This window comes from Callorhinchus milii, unplaced genomic scaffold (assembly GCF_018977255.1).
Source record: "Callorhinchus milii isolate IMCB2004 unplaced genomic scaffold, IMCB_Cmil_1.0 Scaffold4, whole genome shotgun sequence".
Classification (NCBI taxonomy): Eukaryota; Metazoa; Chordata; class Chondrichthyes; order Chimaeriformes; family Callorhinchidae; genus Callorhinchus; species Callorhinchus milii.
Window position 1 is genome coordinate 64,877,527 of NW_024704745.1, and position 16,998 is coordinate 64,894,524.

The 16,998-nt window shown below is 41.2% G+C and overlaps 1 protein-coding gene across 1 annotated transcript in view; it reads right to left on the reverse strand.

Moving 5' to 3' along the window:
- cwf19l2 (CWF19 like cell cycle control factor 2) overlaps positions 1 to 15,608 on the reverse strand; it is an 80,803-nt gene extending 65,195 nt beyond the window's left edge. Inside the window, 1 exon segment of the mRNA XM_007904444.2 lies at positions 15,460 to 15,608. Coding sequence (XP_007902635.2) covers positions 15,460 to 15,552 — 93 coding nt within the window. The 5' untranslated portion in view covers positions 15,553 to 15,608.
- Positions 15,609 to 16,998: the final 1,390 nt, after the last annotated feature.

A 16,998-nucleotide genomic window follows, 5' to 3' on the forward strand; every position in this document is an offset into this window, starting at 1 on the left:
ACGTGAAAATAAATGGAATACTGGAATATTATAATCAAATGTAATTAACTTTTATTTAGCATTCTTAACCAAAGCATAAATGAAAATGTGATGGATTATGCAACAACTGGATACCAGGAACCACAGCATGCTTGAAAACAAAACTCTGGCATATCAGCTCTTACATCTGGGCGCAAATCCAATTGAGACTTAAGGGATTAGAGTCACTCTCTTTCTCTTTCATACTGCTATTAGATTAAGGGGAAAAATATGAGATGTATTCAGGCAGACTAACCTCAACCGATCCCAGTGAAAATACAAAATATAAATGGATTTTGCCAAGAAACTAACACAAATGCACTATTGTCAGAACATAGGATAGCAAATTGGGAATGCTATCCTAGTAGGTTATTTTAGTACAAAGATAATAGTGATCAATCAGAGAAGCTTTATTCTGTAAATTAATGAATACATCCATGAGATTTAAATTTTTTTAAACAAAATTGAGCATTTCAGAGCATCTCTAATTTTTGTTTAAAGCTTCTCAAGTGGCAGTTAAAACAAAATCTACATATATTGTACATCAAAAAGAAGTTAAAAAGTAATGCAAGTGGAAAATAATAATTGCGTTTCCATAGCACCACTCGCATCGGGAGGATGTCTCAAAGCGCTTCACAGAATTTACTGTAAAGTGTAATGACTGTATTTTATAGGTGAATATCGCAGCCAAATTATGCACTGCAATATCCCACAAACAGCCATGAAGTGAATGATTAATGTGATCTGGGGCATTGTTAGCCAGGATACTGGGAGAAACTCACTTCTCTTTTGTGAATAGTGCCCTGGGTACTGTAATGTCCACCTGTTAGACAGGCATAACCTTGATTTAACATCTTATTCAAAGGATGGCATCTCCAGCAATGCAGCATTCCTCCAGCACTGTACTAGTGTCTCAGATTAGACTGTGAGTTCAAAGTCCCGAAGTGGGGGCTTGCAGCTAACACCTTCTGACTCGGAGATGAAAATTCTATCAACTGAACTAGCCTGACACTAAGTAAACAATCCGCAAGGATTATGGTTGCTTCTCAATTGTTTTCCCTTTTCTCTCCTTTAATAGTCAGGTACTGTCACAGAAACACCAGCAGTCTTCCAGGATCCTGCCCAAATGAATCTGTGGTGTGCAAGTCTGAATGGTATGCAAGTATGAATTTCAGTGTGCGCTGGAAGTATAGTCAACAGTGGGAGTTTTCACAGCTGAGCCCAATTTTTCCTCACCCTACTTCTACACAAACATACTAATAATAATCCTTGCATTTGATATTTGCTAAACATCTCAAAGCATTTCATAAGTAATTGCTGCTAAGTGTAGAGGCTGTGCATTTGTAGAAAAATAATTCTTGTAAAAGGTGGAGAAATATTGGTTTAGAATTGGATTTCTTCTTTGCAATTTAGTGCAAACAAAACTAAGTGGTGCTTTAAGCTGTAAACTTCAGGACTGCGTTGCAATAACCACCAATTTGAAGACTTTGAAAACATGGTCTAGCTCAGACATTTTCAGATAGCTGCCCTATGATGAAACTATAACTCAAGAAATCTGTTCACCTTATATAGATATACAATACCAATGTACGATAAAATTCTAATTTCATTTCCCTCTCAGATCAGTTATTCTTCAAGAAACTAACCTATCTTACCTGTCACATAAACCATATGATTGAACAGTATTATGGCACACTGTCTCACCAATCATTATTGTGCATTATACACATACAGAGACTGGAAGGAGTGAAAAAAGTCTGAGCTGCCCATCAAGTTCACAATTGAGAAAGCCTGTAGCAGAATCCCATCGTGGATTGGTTAGTGAGCTCCGCCTTGCAGGCGAGGGGTCCCGGGTTCGATTCCCAGGCAGAGAGAAACATTAGGCAAGTTTCCTTACTCCACACACTGCTGTTTACTTAGCAGTAAGTCAGAACCAGTTGTTGGGTCGATTAGTGAATCACTTTCCTGGTGTAATAATACCTCCAAAAACAAACAAGCAAAAATTTGGTCACTCATTCCACCACTGTTGCGGAACGTAGTTGTGTGCAATTGGCTGCTGCATTTCACCCACAGAATACACAGTCAATCCACTTTACAATACATTCTGTGAAGCGCTTTGAGACGTCTCAACAACGTGATAAGGCACTATATCAAATCCAAGGATTAATAATATAATAGGATATAATGTAAAGTTAATTGACTGCGTATTTTGTGGGTGAAACACAGCAGCCAATTGTGCACAGCAGTGTCACACCAACAGTGGTGGACTGAGTGACCAGATTATTATTGTTAATAACCCACCCTACCCAACCCTGCTCCACCAACTAGACAATATTCACCTGCATATCTTTCCTGGTCTTGGCCATTTGGTCACCTCCTTGGGAAGGCAAAGAAACAGAAATCCAAAAACCATAGCCAATTCAGGGAAAGCAACCCTGAAAAATTCCTCCCTGATCTCCGAGGGCAGTCAAGCGAGCTCCACCCACTGAATCACCACCAACCTCTGAACACTGCTACATAATTCACAAAGATCTCACTACAGCTTAATCTGAAGTCCAATATTTTTGGATCGCCTTGAATCTGGATCTCCCGTTCCACTGGCCTTCCCAACTCTTCCCTCCACAAGCTGCAGATCATCCAGAACTCTGCAGCTCGTGTCCTCTCCCGAACCAGGCTCCATGGCCCATCACACCCACCCTCACCCGGTTCCACTGCTCCCCATCCCTCAAGAGGATCGAGTTTGAAATCCTCATCTTCAAGGCCCTCCATGGCTTTGCCCCCTCCTACCACTCCGACCCTCATCAACCTATCCGCTCCCTCCGCTCAGCAGGCTCCGGCCTGCTCCATGCCTCACCATTGGTGGTTGGGCTTTGAGCCTCTCTGCCCCCACCCTCAAGAACTCCATCCCCCACCCCCGTCTTAGGGCCTAATGATCCTGACTGTTCTTTGTCTTGGGATGTCCTCCCGATGTGAAAGACACTTTACAAATGTAATTTTGTATTTTATTGTAAAACTTCAATTCCTCCTTGGCCATCTTTTAGTTTTCTGCCATTGACATATCCATTTTCCTAATTGGCAAAGTGTTCTCTTTCACTCTATTTGATCAAACCACGGCAACCTCTTCTTCCAAATGGGTATTTGTATTTATTCGGTTCAACTCAGGTGCTGTGTTAATATTCATCTCTTAATAGAAGCAGCAATGATGGAATGCCTCCAATTTCTTCTCATCCACTTTGCATTGCAGGGCTGTGTCGGTGCTCTTAGTGATGAGAATACCGTGCTCTAATAGCAGGGGTTTCGATTAAGTTGCAAGATCGGATGTCACAGCCATTTATTCAGTACTTTTTTGGTTTATCAAAATGTTAAAGATACAACAATGATCCTCTATTTTGGGAAAATATTTTCTGCCAAGACTCCCAATAAATTAAGTGACTTTGCTGTTGCAAGAGACCATTTCATCTCATGTTAATTACATCTCATGTTAATTACATCTCATGTTAATTACAAAAGGATTTATGCCCATATCTTAATAACTTAAAGCTAATGCTTGCTTTGCTTGTCCATATTTAAACACACTCAGCATTTCACCCCACCCCCTTTCTAACCATGTTGTTAAGTAAACCAGATTGCGGACTTGAATAGTTAACCATGAATCGGAATATCAGGATTTGATGCTCCACAACATTTCAGGGTTTCTGTATTCATTTCTATGTCAGTTCATAGGGCTTGAAATGTGGTCTTCGTTGAACAGGAACCTCGTAAATTCCCTTTAAAACTCAGATCTCTACGAACTTTCAATTCTTTTCATACCCAGTTTTTTCACATTTAAATGTCCCTCTCAAAACTTGCTAAACTGTAATTATGAAATTGAAGCTGAAGGTGAGAAAGGTTGACTTCGGTTTGTATACTTCCTTGTTACATCAACAGCCAGTGGACTTTCTATGACAGATCCAAGCAAGGTGGATTTTGAAAATTCAGTCCCGAAACCCTCATTTATATTTGGATTATTACTTGAATAATATTTTGGGTCAGTACACAATCCCTTAGGCCGGGCAGGTTTCAGCCCTTTCGGCCCATCAAATCTGATCTTATGAAACATTAGCTCAGGGTAGATCTTTATCCTTTCAATTCTTATTCCCTGCCTTTTAACAACATCCTTTCTTTACAACCACCCATCTATCTCCCTCTTAATCATTTAATTGAAACTGCACTTCACATTTTCACAACTCTTTTGTTGAAAAATTGCTTTTATTGGATTCATTATTAACAGTTTTGGCTCAAATTTTACAATTAAGTTTGTGCTTGATTCACTTACTAGAAGGAAGAATCATTCCCCATCACTTTATTGATTCTCTTTATTTGAAGATTACTCCTCAGATCAAGTGACACTCTGGCTCAGTTGGTAGCACTCAGGTCTGAGTCAGAAGGTAATGAGTTCAAGTCCAATGTCAAAACTCGGTTTAGGATGATACTTCAATACAGTGCTGGGGAGCAGTGTACTGTTGGAGCTGCTGTTCTTCAGATAAGAAATTGAACCAAGGTCCTGTCTGCCTGTTCAGGTGGACGTTACAGATCCCAATGGACCCAATGGAGAAAGGAGTTTCTCCCTGTATCTGGGCCAAAAATCTGACTGATAATATTTGTCATTCATTTCATGGTTGTTTATGGGATGTTGCTGTGCGTAAATTGACTACTACATTCACTTACAAAATACACATTAACTGCACTTTACTGTAAGTCCTGTGAAGAGCTTCCCAGTGTGAAAATAGATACCAAATGCTAGGATTATATCATCAAGGGAAATATCACAAATTTACCTAGACTCTGATCATATTTAAATCCCTCATTCTGATGAATCAGCACTGTTCTTTCCCCAAGGCTAGTATCCCCTTCCTAAGTTGGGGCATCGAAGATTGAAAATTATGCTCCAGATAAGGTTTGTCCATTTCAGTTTACAACTATTGTAACACTTCCCTGCTGTTATAATCCATGTATCTTGTGATAAACACCAGAATACCATCAGTCGGTTCGATTACTTTCTAAATTATTAATAATAATCATTGTAATTGGTGAAGAACTGCTTTTATTGGATTAATTTTTAATGGTTTTGGCACTAATTTTACAATTAAGTCCTCTGTGCTTCATTTACAGAATTATTCCCCATCACTTTATCAATTTTCTTTATTCGAAAATTACTCCTCAAATCACGTGTCATTCTGGCTCAGCTGGTAGCACTCTCACATCTGAATGTATGTGTCAGAAGGTAGTGGGTTCAAGTCCCACGTCAAAACTCAGTTTAGGCTAATGCTTCAATATAGTGCTGGGGAATTGTTGGAGTTGCTGTTATTCGGATGAGAAACAGCCTTATCACGTTGTTGAGATGTCTCAAAGATCTCCACAGAATATACTGTAAATGGAATTGACCATATATTTTGTCAGCAAAACTTGGCAAGCAATTGCGCACAACATGTCCCATAAACAGTCGTTGAGTGACCAAATTATTATTTTTTTTTGAAGGGCTGCCCATCAAATTCACAACTCAAAGGACTGCAAACTAGCCTTTAAGTACCTATGTAAATTACCCCCAAAACCATGTACATGTGCATCAATCCCAAGTACTTACCCATTTACAAAATATTCCTAAGTTTCTTTCTTGCATCTAAAGTCTACATCATACATATGGAGTCCTGTAGCTCAGTGGTTAGAGCACTCGCTTTGCAAGTGAGAGATCTGGGTTCGATTCCCGGCAGGGCGAAACCTTGGGCAAGTTTCCTTACTCCATACGCCCAATAATAATCCCTCCAAAAAAAATAAAAAAATAATAAATTGGTCATTTTGAATCCATGACTGTTTGTGGGACATTGCTGTGCGCAATTGGCTGCCGCGTTCGCCCACAAATATACAGTGAATTCACTTTACAGTGTGTTCTGTGAAGCGCTTTGAGACGTCCTCCCGACGTGAAAAGCGCTATATCAAATGCAAGGATTATTATTATTATTATTATACACTCTGCTTTGATGAACTCCATCTGCCATCATTCTGCACACCTGTCTTTATCCTTTTCGACTTTATATTCTTCGCTTCACAATTCACCACATTATAGAGAATATCCTTTTTGTCCTAAATTTTGACATCCTATTTTCCAAACAATTTCCTATCCACGCCATTAGGTTACCTCCAATTCTATGCACTTCGCTCTAAGCTAGTAATTTTACTCGGAATCTTAAAGGTTTTCTGGAAATCGTATCCCAGGGACTATTTATCTGAGTTTGATTGTAGTTTCTGCAAGTTTCTTCCCTTCACTAATTGCTTGCCTTCCTCTGGTATTGTGTCCACTGTGAAGACCAAAACAAAATATTAATTTTAGTACTTGGAAGTTCAGTCACCCTTTTCCCATTATATAAACTGCAACATAGAAGGAGACCATTCACTCATTCAGCTTGTCCTGGTGCTAACTCCTTCTGTGTCTACTCCTTTATATGTGTAACACCTAATCTGTTTTTAATAGGCCCATATGCTCCTTCACCTTTTTTCCCCTTGATTTTTAAAAAAAAACATTTTTCTGTTTCCTTTTAAGCCCTCTGCAGATTCCGTTTCATACGTTTTAACCTCATAATTATCCCCCCCCCTTTTAGCCTCATTATTTTCTCGGTCTTTCCTTGCTTTCCGTAATCTTCCCAATTATCTGCCTTGCAACAACAATTAACATGTATATAACGGAGTTTCATAATCTGTAGCGTCTCAAATCACTTAACAGTGGTGGAGCTTGACCCCAAACTGGGCAACGGATGGAGTTGACCGTAGGCAAGGTTGAAGAGGAATATCTTCAGGTGTGGTCTTGCACTTTTCTCTTACCATTACATAACTATTTGTAATTTGTAATATTGGTTCTAACCACTTTTGCACATGCTGGTTATTTCACACCAGAAATGCCTCTTTCATTTTACAGAAGTACATACCTATATTGAATGTTTTTTATAATTAGTACCCAAAATGGGGAAAAAAATCCGAGCACTAACTATCCTTCCTTTTGATAAGTACAAAAGTATCCCAAACATACATATTGTATTTTTAAATCAGAAGGAGACGACTTTAAAAATAGATGCAAAAATAGTGAATGTACAGAATATTTCTGTCAGTAATAACTAATGGTTGATGACTAAATCTTTGATACATTCCATTCTTCTGAACTCAAATCATTCTTGTAGGTACAAGTAGCAGATGGTTGCATCTGATCGAGAAATTAGCACATCCACCTCTCCATAAGCGTTGATAAGTATTAAATGTTAATCTGTTAATGGTTCAATTATTCACCAGACTCGATAGTGTAAATATTATTTAAATTCTTTGGAGAGTTCAAACTAGTAAGAGTATTGCAAATATTAAAGCATTCCTCAAAAAATTAAGTTTTATATTTTTTTTGGCATGAACCGTAAGAACAGTGCAAGATCACACCCGAAGATCTTCCTCTTCAAACTTGCTTATGGTCACCTCCCTTCAGTGTGAAGCTACAGGATTTAAAGTTCCTTCTTATAATAATAATCCTTGCATTTGATACACAACAATTTACATTTATATAGTACCTTCATTTTGAGAGGACATCGCAAATTGCTTTACACAACTGACTGGGCACCTGAGCTCAGCGGATAAGCTGGATGGGGAAGGTGACTGAAAGCAAGGTCGAAAAAATAGGTCTTAAATGCATGTGTGGAGAGGGGAGAAGGGAAGAGTAGAAATGCCTAAAACATAAAAGGCTCCAAGAGCCTGGTAATACTTCTGTTTGTTACAAATCTTTGGTTGAGTTAGAGGACAAATATCAAATATTTGGGGGAACAAAAGGTTTTAGACCCAGACACCTGAAACCAATACTTGCAATGGGATCTTTAACATCCAACTGAACGGGACCTTGAGTTATTGTCTCAACCGAAGGACGGCAACAATGGTCGACAATCTATGGACATTTCAAACTCCAACAATGCAGTGCTTCCTCAGTAATTCAGTGTCTGCCTACACTATGTACCGAGCAAATTTGCTTAAGTTTCTCAGCTGTCAGAAATAATATGCGACTCAGCATTATATATACTGTGACCCAACAAGACCCTCAGTTTTTCAATCCATAATTAATTTTTTATCAAAAAACATTTGTTGGCATTGTTTGATGGGTCACTTCATGCCATAGCACAGAAGACAAGCCGCATCCCAATCAATAACATTATTTACCACCAAAATGGATTCAACAGCAGGAAGCATAAATTAAGAAAGGGGTCAAGCAAACCACACAGATCTAATTAGCACTATTCCTGATAAACACTCAATAGACTGGCCAATTTAGATCAGAATCACTAAAACAGCTCTGTGAGCTTCTGTCACAAGTGCTATTCACTCAATGAAAGAAAGATCACCATCCATCTCAACAGCAAATGAAGGACATACGTGCAAGAGTGGATACGTTTCAACATCACTCAAGAACAACTCTAAGACAAACTGAGAGCAACCTTGAAGTGGTGTAGTGAGATGTCGGGGAGAGGTGGAAAGAAGAATTAGATCACATTCCATGCCTAACATCACAGAAATTACAGCACCAAACCAAGCTATTTTATACTAAAATGGATTCAGATTCACAAGATTCACAAACCAGGCTAATCCACCTATTGAGACTATGCTGGTGCTGGAAACTCATTGATTTACAGACTCCAATCCCAATTCTCCAAATCCTCTAATTTTATTTCTCCTTAAATATTTGTCCAGCTCTCTTTCAAATATCATGGTCTTGATTTTCATAGACACTAATGCCAAAGCAGTCCTAATAGCCCACAGTGTGAAGAAAATCTTTCCCCATCAATGTCGTCACAGACTCCAAGAATTTCTCCACAAAACAAGGGGCTCAAGAAAGACAATATCAGTGAACCGCCTTCATCATTGAAAATTCTAGGAGCAGGAATTCATTACGAGCAAGGATCTCAAATAGGAGCAGGACAAATGCAGAAACAAAACAGACTTTCATAACAATCGTTAGCTTCAAACGCTTTTCCCAGACCAACCATACCTTTTCCCCCATTCAGAAACCAAGAATTCTTCTAGACATAGTTTTATACAAAATAACCGGGTTTAGTTATACGTAACAGGAAATTCTTTTAAAGCTTCAGAATTAAATCCCAGTATTGTCATCAATAAGAATGCAGTGCTCAATTTATTCAGAAAAATATAACGCATGTTCACATGGCTGCCGTGTTTCGCCCACAAAATATACATTCAATTCACTTTACCGTATATTCTGTGAAGCGCTTTGAGACATCTCAACGACGTGATAAGGCATTATAGCAAATGCAAGGATTATTATTATTGTTTTAGATTCAGAAATATGGAATCCAGCCAGTAACCAGATGTGTACCATTCCAACCCACAGGAATTGCACTCTGATACAATTGGAAGTAGACTGTGACGGAGCAAAATTTCAATAGGTCTGCATGCCATAACATCTGGTAGCTGACAGGAACTGAATATTTACAGTATATTCAATACTTACAGAATATTTACACATCTGCCGAGTCCAGGTTGCAACAACTGCATTTTATGTTGAATTTGTAGTACAGAAAGAAACACTCTTGTGCCATCTATTGCTTAAGAGAGGCAGTGATTGGCTACAAAGAACATCTGCAGAGAGGACATGACATAATAGGTTTGAGGCACCTGGACTTTAATTTGACATGAAAATAAAGCTTCAAAGGCCATATGAGACTGATCCAAACATTTGTCTCAATCTCAGGATTTACACAAAATTGCTTGTAGTGCTATTTAGCCTATAGAACGCAAAATGTCTGTGCCTCCCTCGCCCCCACCACTCCACCATCGGCTGCCGTGCTCATCCACAATGCCTGAATCTCTGGAACGCCTGACTCAGCCACTCCACCTTGCCACTTCTTTTCGCATCTTCAGATTGCATCTGAAGATTTTCCTCTTAGACCGTGCCTATGGCCACCTCCCCTTACGCCTCAGCGTTAAACTACACCATTATTAAGTGCTCCAACACGCCACACCGCATAAAGGAATCCATATAAATCCACATTGTTGTTTTTCTATTATGTTGGTTGGGTGGTGTAGTACAGTAGTTCTCAGCTGAAATGATGGGATTGCTAAATTAGATCAGCAGATATTCATGCAGCATTCAATCTGCTGACTGATCAGAGAATTGACAACATATCCATCCAAGAGAGGTTTGAGATCAGATTTGTAATATAAATTCAAACAATTCAAAAACTTTAAAACTAAATTCTAAAATTTTTGAGTGGTGCAGAGAACATTGATAAAAATAAACTTATCTTTAACACACAAATTGAGGAAACACTTCTCAGAGGGTAGTGAATTTATGGAATTCTCTACCCCAGAAGGCTGTAGACGCTCAGTCCTTGAACATATTCAAGATTGTGATTGTTAGGTTTCTAAAGGATAGAGGGATTAAGAAATATGGGGATAAGGCGGGCAGATAGAGTTATGTTAGAAGATCAGCCATGATCTTATTGAATGTCGGGGCAGGCTCGAGGGGCCGAATGGCCTACTCCTGCTCCTAATTCCTATGTTCCTACAACTGTGACATGAATGACACAATGTCAATTGTACTGTGTACTTTAACGGATATTTCTCTTTTTCATTCAATCAGTTATGTGTATATATAGTATGTCGTTGCCTGGTATTTTAGTAGATTGAAATTTTTTTCCCCATAGTATTTGGCTATGATTTTATGTTTCTAGTAGGATGGCTTTTTAAGTGAGGGCTCTGGTTAAATTCCACACTCCAGAGTAATCACTGGGGTACTTCTGCACATTTCTCAAGAGGTTATAGCCAACTAAGTCCAATGCAAGTGCCAGGTTTCCCTCTACTGGCTCCAACAGCAGATCACACTTAATAGTCACTTGTATCTGAATACAAATATCTAGTCTATGGAAATCCACAATTATAGCTAGTAATTTATCACAGCATGGCATTCCGTCTTTCGGATGAGATATTAAACCATCTGCCTGTTGAGGAGGACAAAGATCCCACAATTTATAATTTTTAGTGAGATCTCCCCCTCTCCCTCCACCCACAGTAGCATTACCTTTCAAATCATTTTTCAAAGCACATTAAAAGTCTAATTTCTGGCTCCAGCCTCATAGACATACACCACCAAAGAAATACAAGCAACAATGCACTATTGTATTCTCACTCAGCATCTTATTTTAACTTGAACAAATTCAAAATGCGCTTTTTGTTTTCTGCTTAAGCAAACAAAAGCTTTCAGACTGAAATCACCTTATTGCTTTCCCACACAGGATTCTCCTCACAGGCTGAGCAACTGCACCAGGATCGCTGGTTATTCTCTTCACACGACATGCTAGTCAATAAGGCCAAAGAAATACAAGCAACAACACACAATTGTATTCTCACAAAACAGCTTCTCTTTTTAACTTGAACAAATTCAAAGTGTGATTTTTGTTTTCTGCTTAAGCAAAAGATTTTTTTACATTTTCCCAAAACACTGTCATTTCTCTTATTGAGTATCAGACTTAAATGTTATTATTTAACAGGTACAGGATCTTCAGCCCATAAAGTTTGTTCTACTGGCGTTTCGATTATGGCCCTTCATGAATACCTTATTTGGATGTAACTCTGAACAGACCTGGAATATTAATGCATGGAACACAACTATTCTCTTGTGTGTTTTTATATCAATGGCATGATTGATGTTTGACATATGTTGGAAACCATCAACATTTTTAAGAATATTCAAACTACACCACTGAGAGTTCCATACAGCAACAATATAAATATATTGGTTCAGTCAAACTTTGTCTCTTTTTTGAGCCTGGTGCAGTGTAGCACTCTCGCCTCTGAGTCAGAAGGTTGTGGGTTCAAGTCCCATGTTGGGACTTGGAATCACATACGCTGACACTCCTGTCCAGTATGCGGTGGGGGGGTGGGGGGTGTCGCATTGTCAGAGGTGTCGTCCTTGAGATGTTAAACTGAGGTCCCGTCTGCCTGTTCAGGTGGACGTGGAAGATCCCACAGCACTTGATCAAGCACAAAAATGTTAAAGAGGTTAAATTCGATCTTGATTTAGATAATATTCACAACAAAAGCAAATGCTTTACAGGGCATTATGTTTCCTTCATAATCTGAAAACTAAGCATATGCAATGAAGCTATTTAAATAACTACATTAAACTGACACTTTAGCCAATATTCCACCTGTCTTCTTTCAAACTTAATTTTCAAACGTGTTCAATAAAGACTGAACTAACAATAACACGCACTGAGAAAGCCTTTCAATGTCACAGACAATTCAATAAACAGTTCTTGGAAATCTGAGCATTTTCTACTCTTCTACTGAAAGCATTTGTTATGCATAATAAACTCAGTCCAGCATCCACTCCAACACCATTACAACACGCGCTCCCAACGACAGAAAAAAAATTGCACTTTGTCCCAGACAATTTCATATTTGCGTGAACACTGATTACTTTAAACCAGAAAAGGAAGTGTCCACTGAGGTACGTACATACTCTGATTACTTGATGAAAGTCTTTGGGAGTTAGAGGCGCCCTGAGGACAACCCTTTACTTTAAAAGAAAATGAGTATTCCTACATGATCACAAAACATTGCCCCTCTTCATCTTCCCTACCCCTGCAAAGTCTATGCATCTGGACATCAGGTGAAGAAAGTTTGAATTCAGCTGTGAAATTCTCCAGTTGAAAAGGTTGTGGTCAAAGTGAAAAATGACATTCTGTCCATCTGCGACCAGGGCTCCCTCTGCCTCCTCATCCTCCTTGACCTCTCTGCTGCTTTCCACACCATCGACCACTCTATCCTCATCCACCGCCTCTCCTCTCACCTCAATGGCGCCGTCCTTGATTGGTTAAGATCGTACCTCTTACACCCCCTCCACTTCATCTCCTCCAATGGCTTCTCCTCTAGCCCCCGGATCGTTTCGTGCAGCGTTCCTCAGGGCTCTGTCCTTGGCCCTCTCCTCTTCAATATCTATATGCTCCCCCTTGGTGACATCATCCGCAGACATGGGGTCACCTTCCACATGAATGCGGATGACACCCAACTCTATCTCTCTGCCTCCACCCTTGACTCCAGGACCACTGCTGTGCTGACAGAATGTCTGTCAGACATCAAGTCCTGGATGAGAGCTAACTTTCTTCAGTTGAATGTGAACAAGACCAAAGATCTCCTGATTAGCTCCCGTCAGCGCCTCCACACCTCAGACGCTGACAGCATCACCATCCATGGCTGCACACTCCACCTTGCTAAGCCAGTCTGAAACCTTAGGGTCTTGTTCGACCCTCAACTATCCTTTCTATCACACATTCGCTCCATGACCCGTTCTGCCTTCCCCCACCTCCACAACATTGCCCGGCTCCGACACTGTCTCACACTGCAAGCCGCCAAAACCCTCAAACACGCCTTCATTACTTCGAGGCTCGACGATGGAAACTCACTGCTTGTCAGCCTCCCCAACTCCTCCCTCCACAGGCTGCAGATCATCCAGAACTCTGCAGCCTGTGTCCGCTCCCGCACCAAACTCCGTGACCCTATCACCACCATCCTTGCCCAACTCCACCGGCTTCCCATCACACAAGAGGATACAATTCAAGATCCTAGTCCTCATCTTCAAAGCTCTCCACGGTCTTGGTCCCCCTACCTCTCCGACCTCCCAACCCCCTACCATCCTGTTCACTCCCTCTGCTCAGCGGGTTCCGGTCTGCTTTACGTCCCCTGCCTTGCTCGCCCCACTATCGGCGGGCGGGCCTTCCGCCACTCTGCACCCACCCTCTGGAACTCCACCCCACATTCCCTCCATCTCGCCCCCTCCCTCGCCACCTTCAATACCCACCTCAAGACCCTCCTCTTCGATCGTGCTTTCGATCTCCCTGCTTCCGCCCCTGCCCTCCCCCACCCCGACCCTCAGCTGTCTGTCCAGCGCTTTGGAACGTCCTCCCGATGTGAAAGGTGCTCTACAAATGTAATTTTGTTGTTGTTGTTGTTGACACACTGAACAGGTAATACAAAGAGTTACATTATCTCTCTCTCTCTCTCTCACTCCCTTTCTCTCTCAACTCTCTCCTCCCTCTCTCTCTGATGATGTCCACATGTCTCATCTGTGTTTTTTGTGCTGCCCATATTCTGACTGCAGGTTTGACCAAACCCAGGAATGGTTGGGGCTGCACACATGCTCAGACTATGTGATCTCTTGAACCATTCTTACTTGAACCATGGAATCCTGTAGCATAGCGGTTAGTGCACTTATTCCATTCCTGGGCAGGGCGAAATCTCAGGCAAGTTTCCTTACTCCACATGCCTCTGTTTACCTAGCAGTGAGTAGGAACCCGATTACGAGTCCTGTAGCTCAGTGGTTAGAGCACTCGCTTTGCAAGTGAGAGACCTGAGTTCAATCCCCGGCAGGTCAGGGCGAAACCTTGGGCAAGTTTCCTTACTCCACACAGAGCCTAATAATAATCCCTCCAAAACCAAAATTAATAATAAATTGGTCATTTTCAATCTACGACTGTGGGACATTGCTGTGCGCAATTGGCTGCCGCGTTCGCCCACAAATATACAGTCAATTCACTTTACAGTGTGTTCTGTGAAGCGCTTTGGGACGTCCTCCCGACGTGAAAAGCGCTATATCAAATGCAAGGATTATTATTATTATTATTATTATTTGGATGAGACTCTGAAAGGATAGCTGGCACCTGCAGAACTACACTCCAGGATAAGTCAGGAAGAGTAAAAAAAGAAGTTATAAAATGCATTATGTGGCATTGCTGCACACAAAACTGGCTGCTGCATTTGCCCACTAAATCCCCATGTCTTTAAAAAGTACTAAGAGCAAACTGTGTAACAAATTCTTCAAGAATATTAAAAACAGCCCTTGAAATTTTTGTGAGCAGTTTGTTACATTATCCATCAGGATTTCAAGTGAACATTGAACGGAACTCAATTTGATTTGTGTTTAGATTGCACACTGCAAATCCAACTTTTGCTGAAACCAGGTTCATCTGGTTGTCTCCACGGTGCTCCAAGGCGTTATATAAATATAAGTTGCTGTTGTCTCTGGGCCGAAATCCAACACCTAAACCCCAGCGGTATAAGGAACTTGAATGTTTATAACATCTTATCAAGGTGGGGTCCTGTAGCTCAGTGGGTGGGGTCCTGTAGCTCAGTGGGTGGGGTCCTGTAGCTCAGTGGTTAGAGCACTCGCTTTGCAAGTGAGAGACCTGAGTTCAATTCCAGGCAGAGGGAGAAACCTTGGGCAAGTTTCCTTACTCCACACAGAGCCTAATAATAATCCCTCCAAAACCAAAAACAATAATAAATTGGTCATTTTCAATCTACCACTGTTTGTGGGACATTGCTGTGCGCAATTGGCTGCCGCGTTCGCCACAGCCTGGACTGTACCTCGGTCACGGCCTCCTCCCGCGCTCTCTGTTTCACTTCCCTCCTTTCCTTGATCGTTCTCTCACTCTCGAAACTGCCTCCGTAGGCCGCCATTGGCGCGGCCGTCAGTGGGATTCACCTGACAACGCTTTGCGACCCGCCCCGAGCCGAGTGTCGTAAAGCAAAACGGAGCGGACCTGTCAAGCGAGAGAGCGAGAGGGAGGGAGTGCGCTTGCGCGGACTCGGGAGGCCAGTGAGAGAGTGCGCCTGCGCGGACTGGGGAGACCAGTGAGAGAGTGCGCCTGCGCAGACTGCGGAGGCCAGTGAGAGAGTGCGCTTGCGCGGACTGGGGAGGCCAGTGTGAGAGAGTGCGCCTGCGCGGACTGGGCAGGCCAGTGAGAGAGTGCGCCTGCGCGGACTGGATACCTGTGTGTCAGACACACACAGAGCTGCAGATCCCATCATTGCTGATTTCATTTTTTTTTAAAAAATTTAATTGATGTTTCGATTCCCGGCAGGTCAGAGTGAAACCGCCGACAAATTTCCTTCCTCCACATTGCCTGATAATAATGGCTCAAAAAAAACAATAATAAATTAAAAATAATCCCTCCAAAAAAACAAAACAATAATAAATTGGTCACTCCAATCCACGACTGTTTGTGGGACATTGCTGTGCGCAATTGGCTGCCGCGTTTCACCCACAAATATACAGTCAATCCACTTTACAGTGTATTCTGTGAAGCGCTTTGGAACGTCTGCAAGACGGGGAAAGCGCGAAATCAAATGGAAGGATATAATTAATAGTCAAGGCTTTTGTAAGAAGAGAACAGCACCAACTTGCATTTATTTACAATGTATATAGTGCCCTTCAAATGGAAAAATAGAGTACTTTACAGAGATGGGTCAGATATCCACAGAATGGGGGGAGAGAGGAGAAAGTGGGGGAGAGGGTGGAGGAGGGAGGAGAAAGTGGGGGGTGCAGGGATGAGGGAGAAGAGGTGTGGCAGAAGAGGTGGGACTTGAAGACAGATAATAGGGGGTGAGCATAATGTGAAAGCCACCATAATAATAATAATAATCCTTGCATTTGATATAGCGCTTTTCACGTCGGGAGGACGTCCCAAAGCGCTTCACAGAACACACTGTAAAGTGAATTGACTGTATATTTGTGGGCGAACCATTGGTGTGGATGGGGGGTCTGCTTTCCTTCGTCTCCGTCACCATCCGTTTCACACAGGGAGGATGCCTCAAAGTGTTTCACACAGCTAAATGCACAATCAACATCGCAACAGAGAATTGACTCAATTCTGAAATTCTATAGGAGTCAGATCAGACCCAAGATACCCCTACTTACCTCTCCCTCTCCATTCCCAAGGACAATAGTCACTAATTGGTCAAATAAATAAATAAAAAGCCCAACTCTCTATTGTATGAGAACCCAATTCTAAATGCTTAACATAATGCTAATTATAAAAAATGTTAATTAATAATTCAGCAATACATTTTATTATTTAGTAATAATTTTGCTAATAATAGCAATGCTGGTAAAGTTTGTAAAAT